The sequence below is a fragment of the Aquarana catesbeiana genome, linkage group LG13 (genome assembly GCF_042186555.1).
Source record: "Aquarana catesbeiana isolate 2022-GZ linkage group LG13, ASM4218655v1, whole genome shotgun sequence".
Taxonomy (NCBI): domain Eukaryota; kingdom Metazoa; phylum Chordata; class Amphibia; order Anura; family Ranidae; genus Aquarana; species Aquarana catesbeiana.
This window is the reverse complement of record NC_133336.1, coordinates 81334500-81350016: the sequence shown is the minus strand read 5'-3', so window position 1 is coordinate 81350016 and position 15517 is coordinate 81334500. Positions and strand designations below refer to the sequence as shown.

At 42.7% G+C, this 15517-nt stretch overlaps 1 protein-coding gene and 1 pseudogene across 2 annotated transcripts in view; both read left to right on the top strand.

Moving 5' to 3' along the window:
• The window catches only part of RGS6 (regulator of G protein signaling 6), a 905069-nt gene that overhangs the window by 693019 nt on the left and 196533 nt on the right, over window positions 1-15517 (top strand). For both annotated transcript variants that reach the window (XM_073609698.1, XM_073609699.1), the window contains exon 6: window positions 13174-13225. In XM_073609698.1, the coding sequence (XP_073465799.1) occupies window positions 13174-13225 (52 nt within the window). The remainder of the gene's footprint in view (window positions 1-13173; window positions 13226-15517) is intronic.
• On the top strand, window positions 2584-2701 carry LOC141120608 (5S ribosomal RNA; annotated as a pseudogene).

Sequence of the window (15517 nt, the reverse complement as noted above, 5' to 3'; positions counted from 1 at the left end):
TCCAGTGCAGGGATACTTTTAAAAGGCTCCATTTTTTTGCTGACTGCAGCTGTCAGAGAGACACAAAAGCTAAAAAGGGGCATGTAAGTGGTGACACAGGTATTGCTTTGGCACATTTACTGAAGCATCAGGCTGAGCGTTAATAGCAGCGACAGTTGCTGGACTATTTGCTCAAGCAGCGAATGCAATTTCTTCTGGTAGTACCTGTGCATTTGTGCATCGGGCTATGGTCAGAAGGGGAGGTAGAAACACCCCAAAAAGGGCTGAAAAGGGACTCCTTCAAGCTCTAAACGGCCTAAACTCATCTCTACAATGGCATCCTCCCCTGAGAGGGGGTGGCTGGTCAGAGTGAGCCATCAGAGCTATCAAATATTGCAATTGTTTTCAATACTGCACCTCCTGTCTTTAGAGGGTTTTTTCCTCAAGCCATAATAGGATTGGCTAGCAGCTTTAATCGCATCCCAGAATGGGATAAAATGCGACAGGTCCCTTTCCATTACCCAGGACCCTCAAACTGAGGATCTGGGTGCGGGAGAAGATGAATTTCCCTCAGGGGACCGTGGAGAGGCTGATGACTCCTCTTCTGAGGGGTCAAATCCATGGAGATCAACTTCACAGTCTGAAAGATTGATGATGCATTTTTGCTACTCTTCATTGAGTCGGTTGATATGCCCACTTTTTGTTGGGGTTCACTAAAGCCTCCCCAAGCTGCGCATGCCTTTCCTGTCCATTCATTGCTGGAAAGGCTTATGTATTCTGAGTGGGATCACCCAGATAAGCATTTTTTTCCTCCTATAACACTTTATCCTATGGGGGAAAAATTCACTAAGAAGTGTAAGATACCAGCAATTGTTGATGCTATATCCTCTGTGAAAGAAAGTTTGACTTGTCCGGTAGACAGTGCTCATATGCTTAGGTATCCAATGGATAGGAAGTTGGAATTCCTATTATTAAAAAAAACAAAACTTTTTTTCTGATGACTCAACCTGCGCTAGCAGCAACTGGTGTATGTCAATCATTGTGAGACCAGTTTAAACAGGTGCTCAAGGTTATTTCTGATCAGTAGGCCAGGATTTAGCTTAGAGCCCTTGCACACTGGGGCGGGGGGCGGCGTCGGCGGTAAAACGCCGCTATTATTAGCGGCGTTTTACCGTCAGTATGCGGCCGCTAGCGGGGCGGTTTTACCCCCCGCTAGCGGCCGAGAAAGGGTTAAATACCACCGCAAAGCGCCTCTTCAGAGGCGCTTTGCCGGCGGTATAGCCGCGCCGTCCCATTGATTTCAATGGGCAGGAGCGGTAAAGGAGCGGTATACACACCGCTCCTTCACCGCTCCGAAGATGCTGCTGGCAGGACTTTTTTTACCGTCCTGCCAGTGCATCGCTCCAGTGTGCAAGCCCTCGGGGCTTGCACACTGGAATGAAAGCAGCGGCACTTTTGGGGCGGTTTGCAGGCGCTATTAGCGCAATAGCGCCTGCAAACCGCCCCAGTGTGCAAGGGCTCTTAGAGTTACCAGCTGCATTATTTTGGCAATAGATGCCATAAGAAATTCTATTCTTCAAGCCTCGCGCCTTACACTTGGGCTGGTGCATAGGCATAGAATCTTGTGGTTGAAAGATTGGTCAGCCGAAGCATCAAGCTCCTGGCTAATTTTCCTTTTCGGTAAACAGCTGTTTGTGGATGATTTGGATAAATACATCCAAAAAAATTTCTAGTTGAAAAAGTACCCTTTTGCTAGTTAGGAAGAGGAGTAATCGTATTTAATTTAACCCCTTCCCGCCGAGCATACGCAGATGTGCGTACTCGGATTTCGGGGGTTATACCGGGATGATGCCCGCAGCTGCAGGCATCATCCCGGTACTGTTTTTTAGAGCCGGCGATCGGCTTTCCATGTATAACAACCGATGTGGCTAAATGCCACTCGGCTGTTATACCAGAGGAGTGGTAAGAGCCGCCTCCCGCCACTCTTACCGGGCCTCCCGATCGACCGGGAGGCCCGATCACCAATCCGCCACCTCTGGTGGCTAGTGACAGTCTGGAACGAAGCCTTAAGCGGCTTCGTTCCAGCCTCCTAATAGTAAACACGGAAGCAACGTCATGACGTCACTTCCCGTTTACTCGGCTGCCAATGGCGCCAGTTTTAAAAAAATATACAGTATTAAGAATCGTCAAAAATGCCCTCCATAAAGAGTACCTGTCACCACCTATTACTGTCACAAGGGTTGTTTACATTCCTTGTGACAGCAATAAAAGTGATCAAAATTTTTTTTTTTAAACACAATTTATAAATCTAAAAATAAATAAAATAAATAAGAAAAAAATAAATATAATGTTTGGGGGTTCTAAGTAATTTTCTAGCAAAAAATACAGTAAACACCAAATGTCAAAAATAGGCTTAGTCATGAAAGGGTTAAACAAGCTCCTTCTCCAGTGCCAGGAGCATTTGCCTCCAGGCAGTCACAACATCCTCTGCCATCAAGTTCAAGAGGGGAACTGGAGCCTTCTTATGAGGGGGCGCCCCCTGCTCGCTCGAGTGGGGGGAAGACTTCTGCAGTTCTCATGGGTCTGGTAGGAAGAGTGTCAGAAGCCTACGGCCACATCACCCTGAAAGCGCCCGATCTCGTCTGATCTCAGAGGCTAAGCAGGGTCGGCCTGGTCAGTACCTGGATGGGGGGCCACCTGGGAATACCAGGTGCCGTAGGCTGCAAATGAGTGACTTCCTCAATAACTCTAGGGTACAAACTTGAGTTCCGAGAGTCCCCGTCTCCTCGTTTTCTCAGATTCCAGAGGAAAAGAAGTCTCTCTTTGAAGCAATGGACCATGTTTTGTCTCAAAAAATGTATCTTAGTGATTCCCATGCAAGAGCAGGGATTGGGGTTTCATTTAAACCTTTACACAGTACCAAAACCAAATGGGTATGTCAGACCCATTCTAGATCTCAAAGATCTAAACCGGTTTCTGAATATCCGCTCTTTTCGCATGGAGTCAATCTGATCAGTGGTCTCTGTCCTACAAGGTGGAGAACTTCTGACGTCAATAAACATCAGGGATGCATACCTCCATGTTCCTATATTTCCCGCTCACCAGAAATATCTACGTTTCGAGGTAGAAAATCTTAATTTTCAGTTTGTAGCTTTGCCTTTCGGTCTACCTACTGCACCTCAAGTATTTTCAAAGGTCCTGGCCCCTCCTGTAGCCAGATTAAGGGCCCAAGGTATAATGATTATAGCTTACCTAGACGATCTGCTCTTGATAGACCAGTCGGTAGCCTGCTTAGACCAAAGTATGATCTACAGTCAACTACCTGGAATACCTAGGTTGGATTTTCAACCTAAAGAAATCCTCCTAAAAAAAAAAAAACTACTATCAAGGAGATTAGAATACCTGGGTCTGATTATTGATACAGCCCAGAAAAGGGTATTCTTGCTCCAGGCAAAGATCAGGGCCACAAAGGAACTGATTCAAGTGGTCAAGGCTAAGAAGAATCCTTCTATTCGACTTTGCATGAGGTTGTTGGGAAAGATGGTGGCTTCATTTGAGGCCGTTCCTTATGCTCAGTTTCATTTAAGGCTGCTGCAAAATGGTATCTTATTGGCTTGGAACAAGAAGATCCAAGCTCTGTATATCAGTTGGTGGTTGATAACCAAGAATCTGCAGAAGGGAAAATCTTTCCTACCAGTTACCTGGAAGATGGTAACAATGACCTTGCCCATCAACATTCTAGAGATCTGGGCAGCGCGCTTGGCCCTGAGGGCCTGGATGTTCAGGTTACAGAATTGTCCTGTCAGGATCCAATCCAACAATACCACAGTAGTGGCCTATATCAATCACCAAGGGGGGCACGAGAAGTCATGCGGCCCTGAGAGAGGTGAATCATATCTTAACTTGGGCAGAAAACAATGTACCTTGCCTATCAGCAGTCTTAATTCCGGGAATAGAAAATTGGCAGGCGGACTACTTGAGTCGCCAGCAGTTGTTCGTGGGAGAATGTTCCCTTCACCATCTTCCTGGCAATGTGCTGAAGATGGGGATCCCAGACGTAGATCTGTTTGCATCCAGGTTCAACAAGAGAATCGACATCTTTGTGTCAAGAACAAGTGATCCGCTAGAATGCGGAACAGATGACTTAGTATTCCCGGGGAATCAGTTCTCACTGATTTATGCATTTCCTCCTAATCTGCTGCTTCCACGACTGCTTCGCATGATCAAGCAGGAAGGGAAATCAGTGATCTTGGTATGCAGAGATCATAAAGATGGCGTTAGAGGACTCATGGATCCTACCACCACGTCCAGACCTTCTCTCGGAAGGTCCGGTATTCCATCCTACCTTACAAATGCTAAATTTAACGGTTTGGCTATTGAGACCCACATTCTGAAGAAGCGTGGGCTGTCAGGTCCAGTGGTATTTACCTTGGTTAATGGAGAGAAGCTGGCTTCCAGAATCATAGATTATAGAGTCTGAAAAGCATATGTCTCCTGCTGTGAGTCCAGGGGTTGGCACCCCAGGAAGTGTGTCATAGGTAGAATTCTTGACGTCTGTAGATGGGGTTAGAAATGAATCTGGCCTTGCGTATTATCAAAGGCCAGATTTTGGCCTTATCGGTATTATTTCAACAACCTTTTGCTTTGCATTCTTTGGTTCATAGCTTATTCAGGGGGTAACGCAGCTTAATCCTCCAGTTAAGTCACCCCTGAACCCTGGGTACTTGAATTTAGTTCTGTCGGCATTGCTGAAACAGCCTTTTTGGGCCAATACAGCATATTCCCTTGGTCCTTTTGACAAGGAAACAAATATTCTGGTAGCCATATCTTCTGCAAGAAGGGTATCAGAGTTGGCTGCTCTTTCTTGTAAAGAGCCATATTTGATTATTCACAAGGATAAGGTAGTATTTCGTCCTCATCCTAACTTTCTACCGAAGGTAGTGTTTAGTTTTTATCTGAACCAGGATATTGTTCTACCTTCATTTTTCCCAGAACCCTGTTCTACGGAAGGGAGATTACTACATTCTCTTGATGTGGTGAGAGCACTCAAGGTCTGCTTGAAGGCGACTGCTCAGATTCGAAAAACGGATGTTTTGTTGTGTTGCCTGAAGGTCCTAGAAAAAGGACAGGCAGCATCAAAATCTACTATTTCTAAATAGATTCAGCAAGTAACTGTTCAGGCTCATGGTTTAAAGAGGAGGATTCCACCCTCTCAAATCAAAAGCGCACTCCACTAGGACTGTTAGTGCTTCGTGGGAGTGCATCACCAAGCTTCCATGGTTCAAATCTGCAAGGCCTCAACTTGGTCTTCAGTCCATACATTTACCAGATTTTATAGAATATCGTCTTTGGGCATAGTGTGCTGCAGGCAGCAGTATAAGTCCTCTAGTCTCATGTTGCCCTAATTCTGTTGTGTCTCCCTCCCCTCAGTTGGCATTGCTCTAGGACATCCCACATAGTAATTACTATGGCTCTGTGTTCCGTGATGTACGATTAAGAAAATAGGATTTTTATAACAGCTTACCTGTAAAATCCTTTTTTTTTAAGTACATCACGGGACACAAAGGTCCCTCCCGTCTTTCTGGTATACACATGTATTGCTTTGCTACAAAAACTTAGGTACCCCCAGTAGTGGGAGAGGTTATATATGGAGTGGACTTCCTGTCTTAGGGTGTGCCAGTGTCCATCACCTGAAGGTGGCCTATAACCCACATAGTAATTACTATGGCTCTGTGTCCCGTGATGTACTTCAAAGAAAAGGATTTTACAGGTAAGCTGTTATAAAAATCCTATTTTTTTGCGCTATAAACAAAATAAGAGCAACAATTTTGAAAAAAATATATATATATATTTTTTACTTTCTGCTATAATATAAAAAAACTAATTTATTCATCTGTTTAGGTCAATGTTTTCTACTACATATTTTTGGTTAAAAAAAAATCGCAATAATCGTATATTGATTGGTTTGTGCAAAGGTTATTATGTCTACAAACTATGGGATAGGTTTATAGACTTTTATTTTTTATTTTTTTACTAGTAATAGTGGTGTTCAGTGATTTTTAGCTGGACTGCAACATTGCGGCGTACAAATCTGACCCTAAGTGACACTTTTTGGGGACCAGTGACACCAATACAGTGATCAGTGCTAAAAAAAAATGCACTGATCACTGTATAAATGACACTGGCAGGGAAGGGGTTAACACTAGGGGCGATCAAAAGGTTAACTGTGTTCCCTCAGTGTGTGTTCTAACTGTGTGAGGGATGGGCTCACTGGGACAACACACAGATCACTATTCCTGATCACTAGGAACAGACAATCTCAGTGTCCTCCCCTGTCAACATGGGGATCTGCCTTGTTTACATAGGCAGATCTCCATTCTGCCTCTCTGTGAAGCGATCACGGGTGGCCGGTGGACATTGAGTCTGCGGGACCTGCACACGCACTCCCCTGGCGTGCAGCTGGCGTGCACGTGCTCACACTATCTATTGCATGAAACAATGTACAGGTACGTTTTTTTGTGCAATAGAGCCACCCTGCTGTAGTACATATACGGTGGGCGGTCTTTAAGTGGTTAAGATATGCCTCTAAACATCCTAATATGCATGGAGAGGATAACATTGGGCTGCTTCTACAGGCAAAATGCAAAACTCCTGTATGTAGAAGCAGCATTTTTGAAGCCAGTGTGCATGGACCCTAAATTATGTGTGTGTGTGTGTGTGTATATATATATATATATATATATATATATATATATATATATATATATATATACGGCCTAGCAGCAGCAAGAAACCAAGAGCAGATTATGAAACGAGAGACAGGAAGAAGAACAGACAGAAAGGAAGAAAAAAAAAAGATGGGGAGGAGTTAAGGGAAGGGAGTTGGGGGGAGGGGTTAAAGGAAGGGAGTTGGGGGGGTTAGAGGGAAGGGGGAATGTCACAAAGATATTCAATTCTGCATAGATCTAGCCAAGAACAGACTTAATGCCCCGTGCACACGATCCAAAAATCGGACGACAGATCGTCCCTTTTTTTTTTTTTTTGGGCATGCTAGTTGTATATGGAACCTGAAGAGTTTACTAGAGTATGACAATAAAAAAAAAAAATCGGTGAATTTCTGGTACTGTAATCTCATAAAGTCTCACTAAATTTTAGTATCCGGGGCCGTTCTCCACTGTTTGAAGCGTTTGTAGATCGCTTCGCTCCTCCAAAGGAGGATCGATCTACAAAGCTTCATAAACTGGCATCCAGAGGAGAACGATCTCCTCTGTGAATGCCTGAGAATGGAGGAGTGAAATTTCTTCACTGCTTCATAAACGGACACCTAAGTAAGTTATACGATCCTGATTTCCATTATATATTTCTTCAAGCTCCTGCCCTGGCCTTTATTTTCATAATGTATTCTCCATTACAACAAAGGAAGCTGAATTTTTAACCTGAGCAAAAAGCTAGCACACCATATCTACTGACAGCCAGCTAAGTTGCTTACATTTTTTAGGTCAAAATAAGTCATTTAAAATTGTAAGTAAATGTCATTCACCTCCAGGGATTTGCCTTCAAATAAAAGTTCATTCTACCTCCAAAGATTTAACCTTGTGTTACACATACTGTAGCATATAGCCCTCTGGAGAAAACCATGCTAAACATGTAGGTAATGCACCTCTGGGCTTCGACCTACAAAAACAAAACGTAATGTTGCTGGGAGCTGCCAATTTAGGTTTAGGTCAGTGTGCTGCCAAACCTAACAAACCCTCAGTCATTTTTGACTGTATCTACAGATTCTGAGCATCAAACCTTACATGTGTAGCTCAACCCCCAAATGAGCTGCTGTTTAGTATGGGTCCTCTGTTCTTTGTCTCAAAATTCTCTCAGCCCCCCGACACACCAGGCTGAGTGCACAAGCACACAATGTCACAGAAAATCACTGACAGTAACTGTAAGCACCCATCAATAATGCTATTTCAAAGAAACAGGCACCAAATTAATTACAGGCGGTCCCCGTTTGAGGCGGTCCCCATCCAACTTACAAACGACTCCTACTTACAAATGGAGGGAGACAACAGGAAGTGAGAGGATACCTACCCCTAGGAAGGGAAATTGACTCCTGTAAGAGTTATCATGGGGAAAAAGGTGTCTCCACTGAAGCTTTAGCACCAATCCTTGTTTCTACAACAACCCAAAATTTTCAAAATCCAATTGTCATAGGGATAGAAAGTGAGGTGAAATCTTCTGAACAGGAGCAAAGACAGCAAAACAAATGTTATAGGGGTGTTAACACTTCCCTATGCTATCCAAAAAGCTTAACAATTTTTTTTTTGGTTAGAGCTACACTTAAAAATGTACATGTTCCGACTTACAAACAAATTCAACTTAAGAACAAACCTACAGACCCTATTTTGTTTGTAACCCAGGGACTGCCTGTAATAAAGGCAAACTTAATATATTGTCACCCAACAAAGTTAGTAACAAGGCAAGCAAAGGAAAGAAAAGTAAATTGATAACAATGGTAAAACCACTTTGGTATGCAGAGTAATTAGCAAAAAGGACAAGGCAAAGGATGACACTTGCCATCCAGATCAGCACAAACAGTAACAACGGCACTTGAAGTGCTGCAGTGAACAGTAATTTGACTTGAACTATCAACCACTGATGCTATACTGCCGGGGTGCACTAATGGCAGCTATGTTAGGCCTAAAACTGTCTGGTGAACATTGTGAGTATTTGAAATGACACAAATGGATATGGGGGGGGGGGTAGGGAGCGGGTGGGGGGATTTGTGGCCAGGTTATGTGACAGGGCAGTCCATAGTGTATTTCTTATGCCAGCTATTGTTGGGACCCTATATGAAGTGTTGGTGCACTTAACAACAGTCATAATACACCTGCATGCTGTAAGTGGGTACTTTAGGTGCAGAATAGTTATTGCACAGATGCAGAGTAGATGCAAGTCAGAAGCAGTGGCAGTTCAGTGTAATGCTGGTATGGATGCAGTATTGATTTGATGGAGGTGCTGTGTGAAGCTGTGGTATGTGCAGTGTGCAGTTGGTGTCCTGGTCTCAACAACTCAGTCTCTGTAAGTAGTGTTGGCAATAGGTAGATAACCCTTTAACCAGTTCTCAGGCAACAGCTGCAGATGTCCGTGGCAGAAGCGCCCCCCGGTCTCTCTCTATGAAGCCTCCAACAAACGCCAGTAAATCAGCATGCAGCCAGTGGTCCCCTCACTCTCTCCCTCTCAGTGCCAAAAAGCCACAACCTTTCCCGGACAGTTCAACAAAAATCATCAATGACTCCTCCTGGGTCCCATAGTTTATTGGGATTTATAGTTTGGCAGCCATCCCACACAGTGCAGCAATCCTACCACAAAACTACATATCCCAGGGTGCATTGCAGCTTGTGTGACCTTCTTCTGCTGATTGGCCAAAGAGCGGCATACTCGGAGGGAGAAGACAGAGCGAGCAGTGGATGAGGAATGACTATCACACAGACACACGCTGCCTTCTGCTGCTGCTCTGTCTTTCTATGCAGTAGGGGGTGCAGGTGGGAGATCGCACAAGACAGCCAGCACCCGGCTACACATGTTCTAAATTACTGGTGCATTACTTTTGCCTTGGGAACCTTGATTGTTAAAGTCTGTTTTTGGAGTGTCCAAATTGCCAGGTTGGGAATACATTATATCGGCTTGCCATTTCTGTCTACTGTCCCTTAATTCCAGGAAAACACTATAAATTTGAAACAATATCCATTGCAGGGTTGCCAACCTCCCACAGGATTTTTGTACTGACAAAACATAGGAAATTTACTGGCGGAGCACATTTTTTACTGGCAACCTGAGAAATTACAGAACTCCTATTGAAGACTAATGCTCCGTACACACGGTCAGATTTTCCGATGGAAAATGTCCAATCGGAGCGTGTTGTCGGAAATTCCGACCGTGTGTGGGCTCCATCGGACATTTTCCGTTGGATTTTCCGACACACAAAGTTGGAGAGCAGGAGATAAAATTTTCCGACAACAAAATCCGTTGTCGGAAATTCCGATCGTGTGTACACAAATCCGATGGACAAAGTGCCAGGCATGCTCAGAATAAATAAAGAGATGAAAGCTATTGGCCACTGCCCCGTTCATAGTCCCGACGTACGTGTTTTACGTCACCGCGTTCAGAACGATCGGATTTTCCGACAACTTTGTGTGACCGTGTGTATGCAAGACAAGTTTGAGCCAACATCCATCGGAAAAAATCCTAGGATTTTGTTGTCGGAATGTCCGAACAAAGTCCGACCGTGTGTACTGGGCATAACACAGTGAATATTTGAACAGCATAAACATGATATGGAAACACTGACAATACCTATAACAAAGTAATTTGCTTGATTTACACTTAAAAAGTCAACACAGCATGAAATTATCAGCCCCTGATATTTACTGACAGTTGTAAAAAAATCACTGATTTTTACAAACTGTCAGTAAATTTATTGGCAGTTGGCAACCCTGATCCATTGTTGGCCATTTAAGTAGATTAAACCATATCTTTGTCTGGATTGTTACCATGACTGAAAAGACTTGAAATGTTGCAGATTTTTCTTGTAGTCATGTGCGTTATACAGACAGTTTTCTGTGACATATCCCAGGCTCTGCACTGCAGTCTGCATTTTATGAATGTGCAATACAATTTTTTGGTCTACAGAGGATAGTAGTGTGTGTATATATATATATATATATATATATATATATATATATATATATATATATATTATATATACACAGTAACTCACAAAAGTGAGTACACCCCTCATATTTTTGAAAATATTTTATTATATCTTTTCATGTGACAGCACTGAAGACATTACACTTTGCTACAATGTAAAGTAGTGAGTGTACAGCTTGTATAACTCAACACACAGCCATTAATGTCTAAACTGCTGGCAACAAAAGTGAGTACATCCCTAAGTGAAAATGTCCAAATTGGGCCCAATTAGCCATTTTCGCTCCCCGGTGTCATGTGACTCATTGGTATTACAAAGTCTCAGGTATGAATGGGGAGCAGGTGTGTTAAATTTGGTGTTATCGCTCTCACTTTCCCATACTGGTCACTGGAAATTCAACATGGCACCTCATGGCAAAAAATTCTCTGAGGATCTGAAAAAAAGAATTGTTGCTCTACGTAAAGATGGCCTAGGCTATAAGAAGATTGTCAAGACCCTGAAACTGAGCTGCAGCACAGTGGCCAAGACCATACAGCGGTTCAACAGGACAGGTTCCACTCAGAACAGGCCTCGCAATGGTCGACCAAAGAAGTTGAGTGCACGTGCTCAGCGTCATATCCAGAGGTTGTCTTTGGGAAATAGACATATGAGTGCTGCCAGCATTGCTGCAGAGGTTGAAGGGGTGGGGGGTCAGCCTATCAGTGCTCAGACCATACGCCGCACACTGCATCAAATTGGTCTGCATGGCTGTCATCCCAAAAGGAAGCCTCTTCTAAAGATGATGCACAAGAAAGCCTGCAAACAGTTTGCTGAAGACAAGCAGACTAAGGACATGGATTACTGGAACCATGTCTTGTGGTCTGAGGAGACCAAGATAAACTTATTTGGTTCAGATGGTGTCAAGCGTGTGTGGTGGCAACTAGGTGAGGAGTACAAAGACAAGTGTGTCTTGCCTACAGTCAAGCATGGTGGTGGGAGTGTCATGGTCTGTGGCTGCATGAGTGCTGCCGACACTGGGGAGCTACAGTTCATGGAGGGAAACATGAATGCCAACATGTACTGTGACATACTGAAGCAGAGCATGATCCCCTCCCTTCGGAGACTGGGCCGCGGGCAGTATTCCAACATGATAGCGACCCCAAACACACCTCCAAGATGACCACTGTCTTGCTAAAGAAGCTGAGGGTAAAGGTGGTGGACTGGCTAAGCATGTCTCCAGACCTCAACCCTATTGAGTATCTGTGGGGCTTCCTCAAATGGAAGGTGGAGGAGCGCAAGGTCTCTAACATCCACCAGCTCCGTGATGTCGTCATGGAGGAGTGGAAGAGGACTCCAGTGGCAACCTGTAAAGCTCTGGTGAACTCCATGCCCAAGAGGGTTAAGGCAGTGCTGGAAAACAATGGTGGCCACACAAAATATTGACACTTTGGGCCCAATTTGGACATTTTCACTTAGGGGTGTACTCACTTTTGTTGCCAGCAGTTTAGACATTAATGGCTGTGTGTTGAATTATTTTGAGGGGACAGCAAATTTACACTGTTATACAAGCTGTGCAATCACTACTTTACGTTGTAGCGAAGTATCATTTATTCAGTGTTGTCACATGAAAAGATATAATAAAATATTTACAAAAATGTGAGGGGTGTACTCACTTTTGTGAGATACTGTGTGTATATTAATATATATATATATATATATATATATATATATATATATATATATATATATATATATATATATATATATATATATACCCCTATGTGATGCATATACTGACTGTGGTTGGCATTATTCCCTAGGCCATGACTTTTTGAGATTTGATCTAGTTTTGTACTGGATTTCCAGGGACTCTATTTTGGAGTGCCCAAATATTTGTTCACATTTTTTACAGTGTAAATGTTAGATTTTTTGGGACATCTAATGAAAAGGAAAAAAAATACATACCAACATTATTTTGCTAGAGTAAGTATGTAAAGGTTTCAATAAAGTGGTTGTAAAGACTCAAGGTTTTTTGCCTTCATGCATTCTGTGCACTGAGAGGAGGAGGATCGGAGGTGCTCTGTACAAAACCACTGCACAGAACATTTAAGTATAACATGTTTGTTAGTTAAAAAAAAAAAAGAGAGCCTTTAATATTACACAATGTCACTTTAATATCACTATCACTAAGGATGAGAGGGAGCCCACTGACCAGCTTCATTGTAAAATTTTGACTTGTATAGAATATAGTTTTTGTAGCAATAAAACAGTAGCAAAGATGACACATGGGGGGGTTAGAGATATCAGACATTGATCTCCTATTGATAAAAAAAGTTGAACATCACTACAAGGACTATTAACCATCCACTAACCTTGTCTTGTTAGTTTGTGTACACCTTCTTCATAATTTGCAAAATACTTCTTTTCAACCTGAATTATCTGCTCTCTTAGATGATCTAATAATGATGCAAACACAAATAGTTTGACAGTTATTTAATTAAATGTCTTTCTAGGCTCCATATTTCTGGCCTTCAAACTGCTGGGAACCTGAAAACACAGACTATGGTAAGTGTTAGTGTAAATCATAGTTACACAGTTGGTAAGGTTGAATAAAGACAATAGTCCATCCTGTTCAACCTATGTTGGTGTGTGTGTTTGGCTTAATGTACACGGGACATTTTACAACCTCCCCTGAACGATTTAACGGGACAGATCGTAAACGATATTTAAAAACAGCAGTTTTGCCGCATTTGCATGCCACGTTTAGCCATGTTTGCTTTTAGAAGTGTTTTTTTTTTTTTTTTTCAAATAGTTAAAAATGAAAAATGCCTGTAAACGAAATGCAGCTAAATGCGTTTACAAGCTGTTATAGGCGTTTGGCGTTTCAAATGCCTCTGAACATTTTTGCTTTCCAAAAAATGCTTCTAAACTCAACTGCCTAAAAACTACTATAAACGACCTTGTGTACATATACTGATAAGATAATGTAGAGGAGAGTTCAGGGACAGCTGGAGAAAATGCCCAGCTGCTCCTAAACTTCCGTTTACCACCAGCAGTGTACGTGAAGCCTTTGTGTGGATAATTATTTCCCATATCCCTGTATATTGTGTTCGATAAAATGCACGTCCAAGGGTCTTTTGAAACTATCCATACTTCCTGCCAACACCACCAATTGTGGAAGAGAGTCCCACATCCTTACTGCCCTGACAGTGAAAAACACCCTACGCAGCTTAAGGTTAAACTGCTTAAATCAAAATATAAAATATATATACAGTGGATATAAAAAGTCTACACACTCCTGTTAAAATGTCAGTTTTGTGTGATGTAAAACAATGAGACAAACATAAATCATTTTAGAACTTTTTTTTTTACCTTTAATTAGACCTATAAACTGTGCAACTCAATTTAAAAACAAACTGAAATCTTTTAGAGGGAGAAAGCAAAAATAAAAAAAATAAAGAAAAGAAAATAACGTGGTTGCATAAGTGTGCACACCTTGTTATAACTGGGGATGTAGCCGTGTTCAGAGTTAAGCAATCACATTCAAACTCATGTTAAATAGGAGTCAGTAAACAACTGCCATCATTTAAAGTGCCTCTGATTAACCCCAAATAAAGTTTAGCTGTTCTAGGAGGTCTTTCCTGACATTTTCTTAGTCACATCCTACAGCAAAAGCCATGGTCTGCGGAGAGCTTCCAAAACATCAGAGGGATCTCATTGTTAAAAGGTATCAGTTAGGAGAAGGGTACCAAAAAATGTCCAAGGCATTAGATATACCATGGATTACAGTGAAGACAGTCATCATGAAGTGGATAAAATATGGCACAACAGTGACATTACCATAACCGGATGTCCCTCCAAAATTGATGAAAAGACGAAAAGAAAACTGGTCAGGGAGGCTGCCAAGAGGCCTACAGCAACATTAAAGGAGCTGCAGGAATATTTGGTAAGTACTGGCTGTGTGGTACATGTGACAACAATCTCTAGTATTCTTGTTATGTCTGGGCTATGGGGTAGAGTGGCAAGATAGAAGCCTTTTCTTACGAAGAAAAACATCCAAGCCCAGCTAAATTTTGCAAAAACACATCTGAAGTCTCCCAAAATCATGTGGAAATATGTGTTCTGGTCTGATGAAACCAAGGTTGAACTTTTTGTCCATAATTGCAAAAGATATGTTTGGTGCAAAAACAATACCGCACATCACCAAAAGAACACCATACCCACAGTGAAGCATGGTGGTGGCAGCATCATGCTTTGGGGCTGTTTTTCTTCAGATGGAACAGAGGCCTTAGTCAAGGTTAAGGGAATTATGAACAGTTCCAAATACCAGTCTATATTGGCACAAAACCTTAATGCCGCGTACACACGAGCGGACTTTACGGCAGACTTTGCCCGGTGGACTTTTCAACGTACTTTACGACGGACTTTCTGAATGAACGGACTTGCCTACACACAATCCACCGATGTCCGTCGAATTCGTACGTAATGACGTACGACCGGACTAAAACAAGGAAGTTCATAGCCAGTAGCCAATGGCTGCCCTAGCGTGGCTTTTTGTCCGTCGAACTAGCATACGGACGAGCGGACTTTTCGACCAGACTCGAGTTCGACGGATTGATTTAAAACATGTTTCAAATCTAAGTCCATCCAACTTTTGAGAAAACAAAGTCCGCTGGAGCCCACACACGATCGAATTGTCTGATGAAATCCCGTCCGCCGGGCAAAGTCTGCCATAAAGTCCGCTCGTGTGTACACGGCATAAGGCTTCTGCTAGAAAGCTGAACATGAAGAGGAACTTCATCTTTCAGCAATGACCGAATGACAATGACCGCAAGCATACATCCAAATCAACAAAGG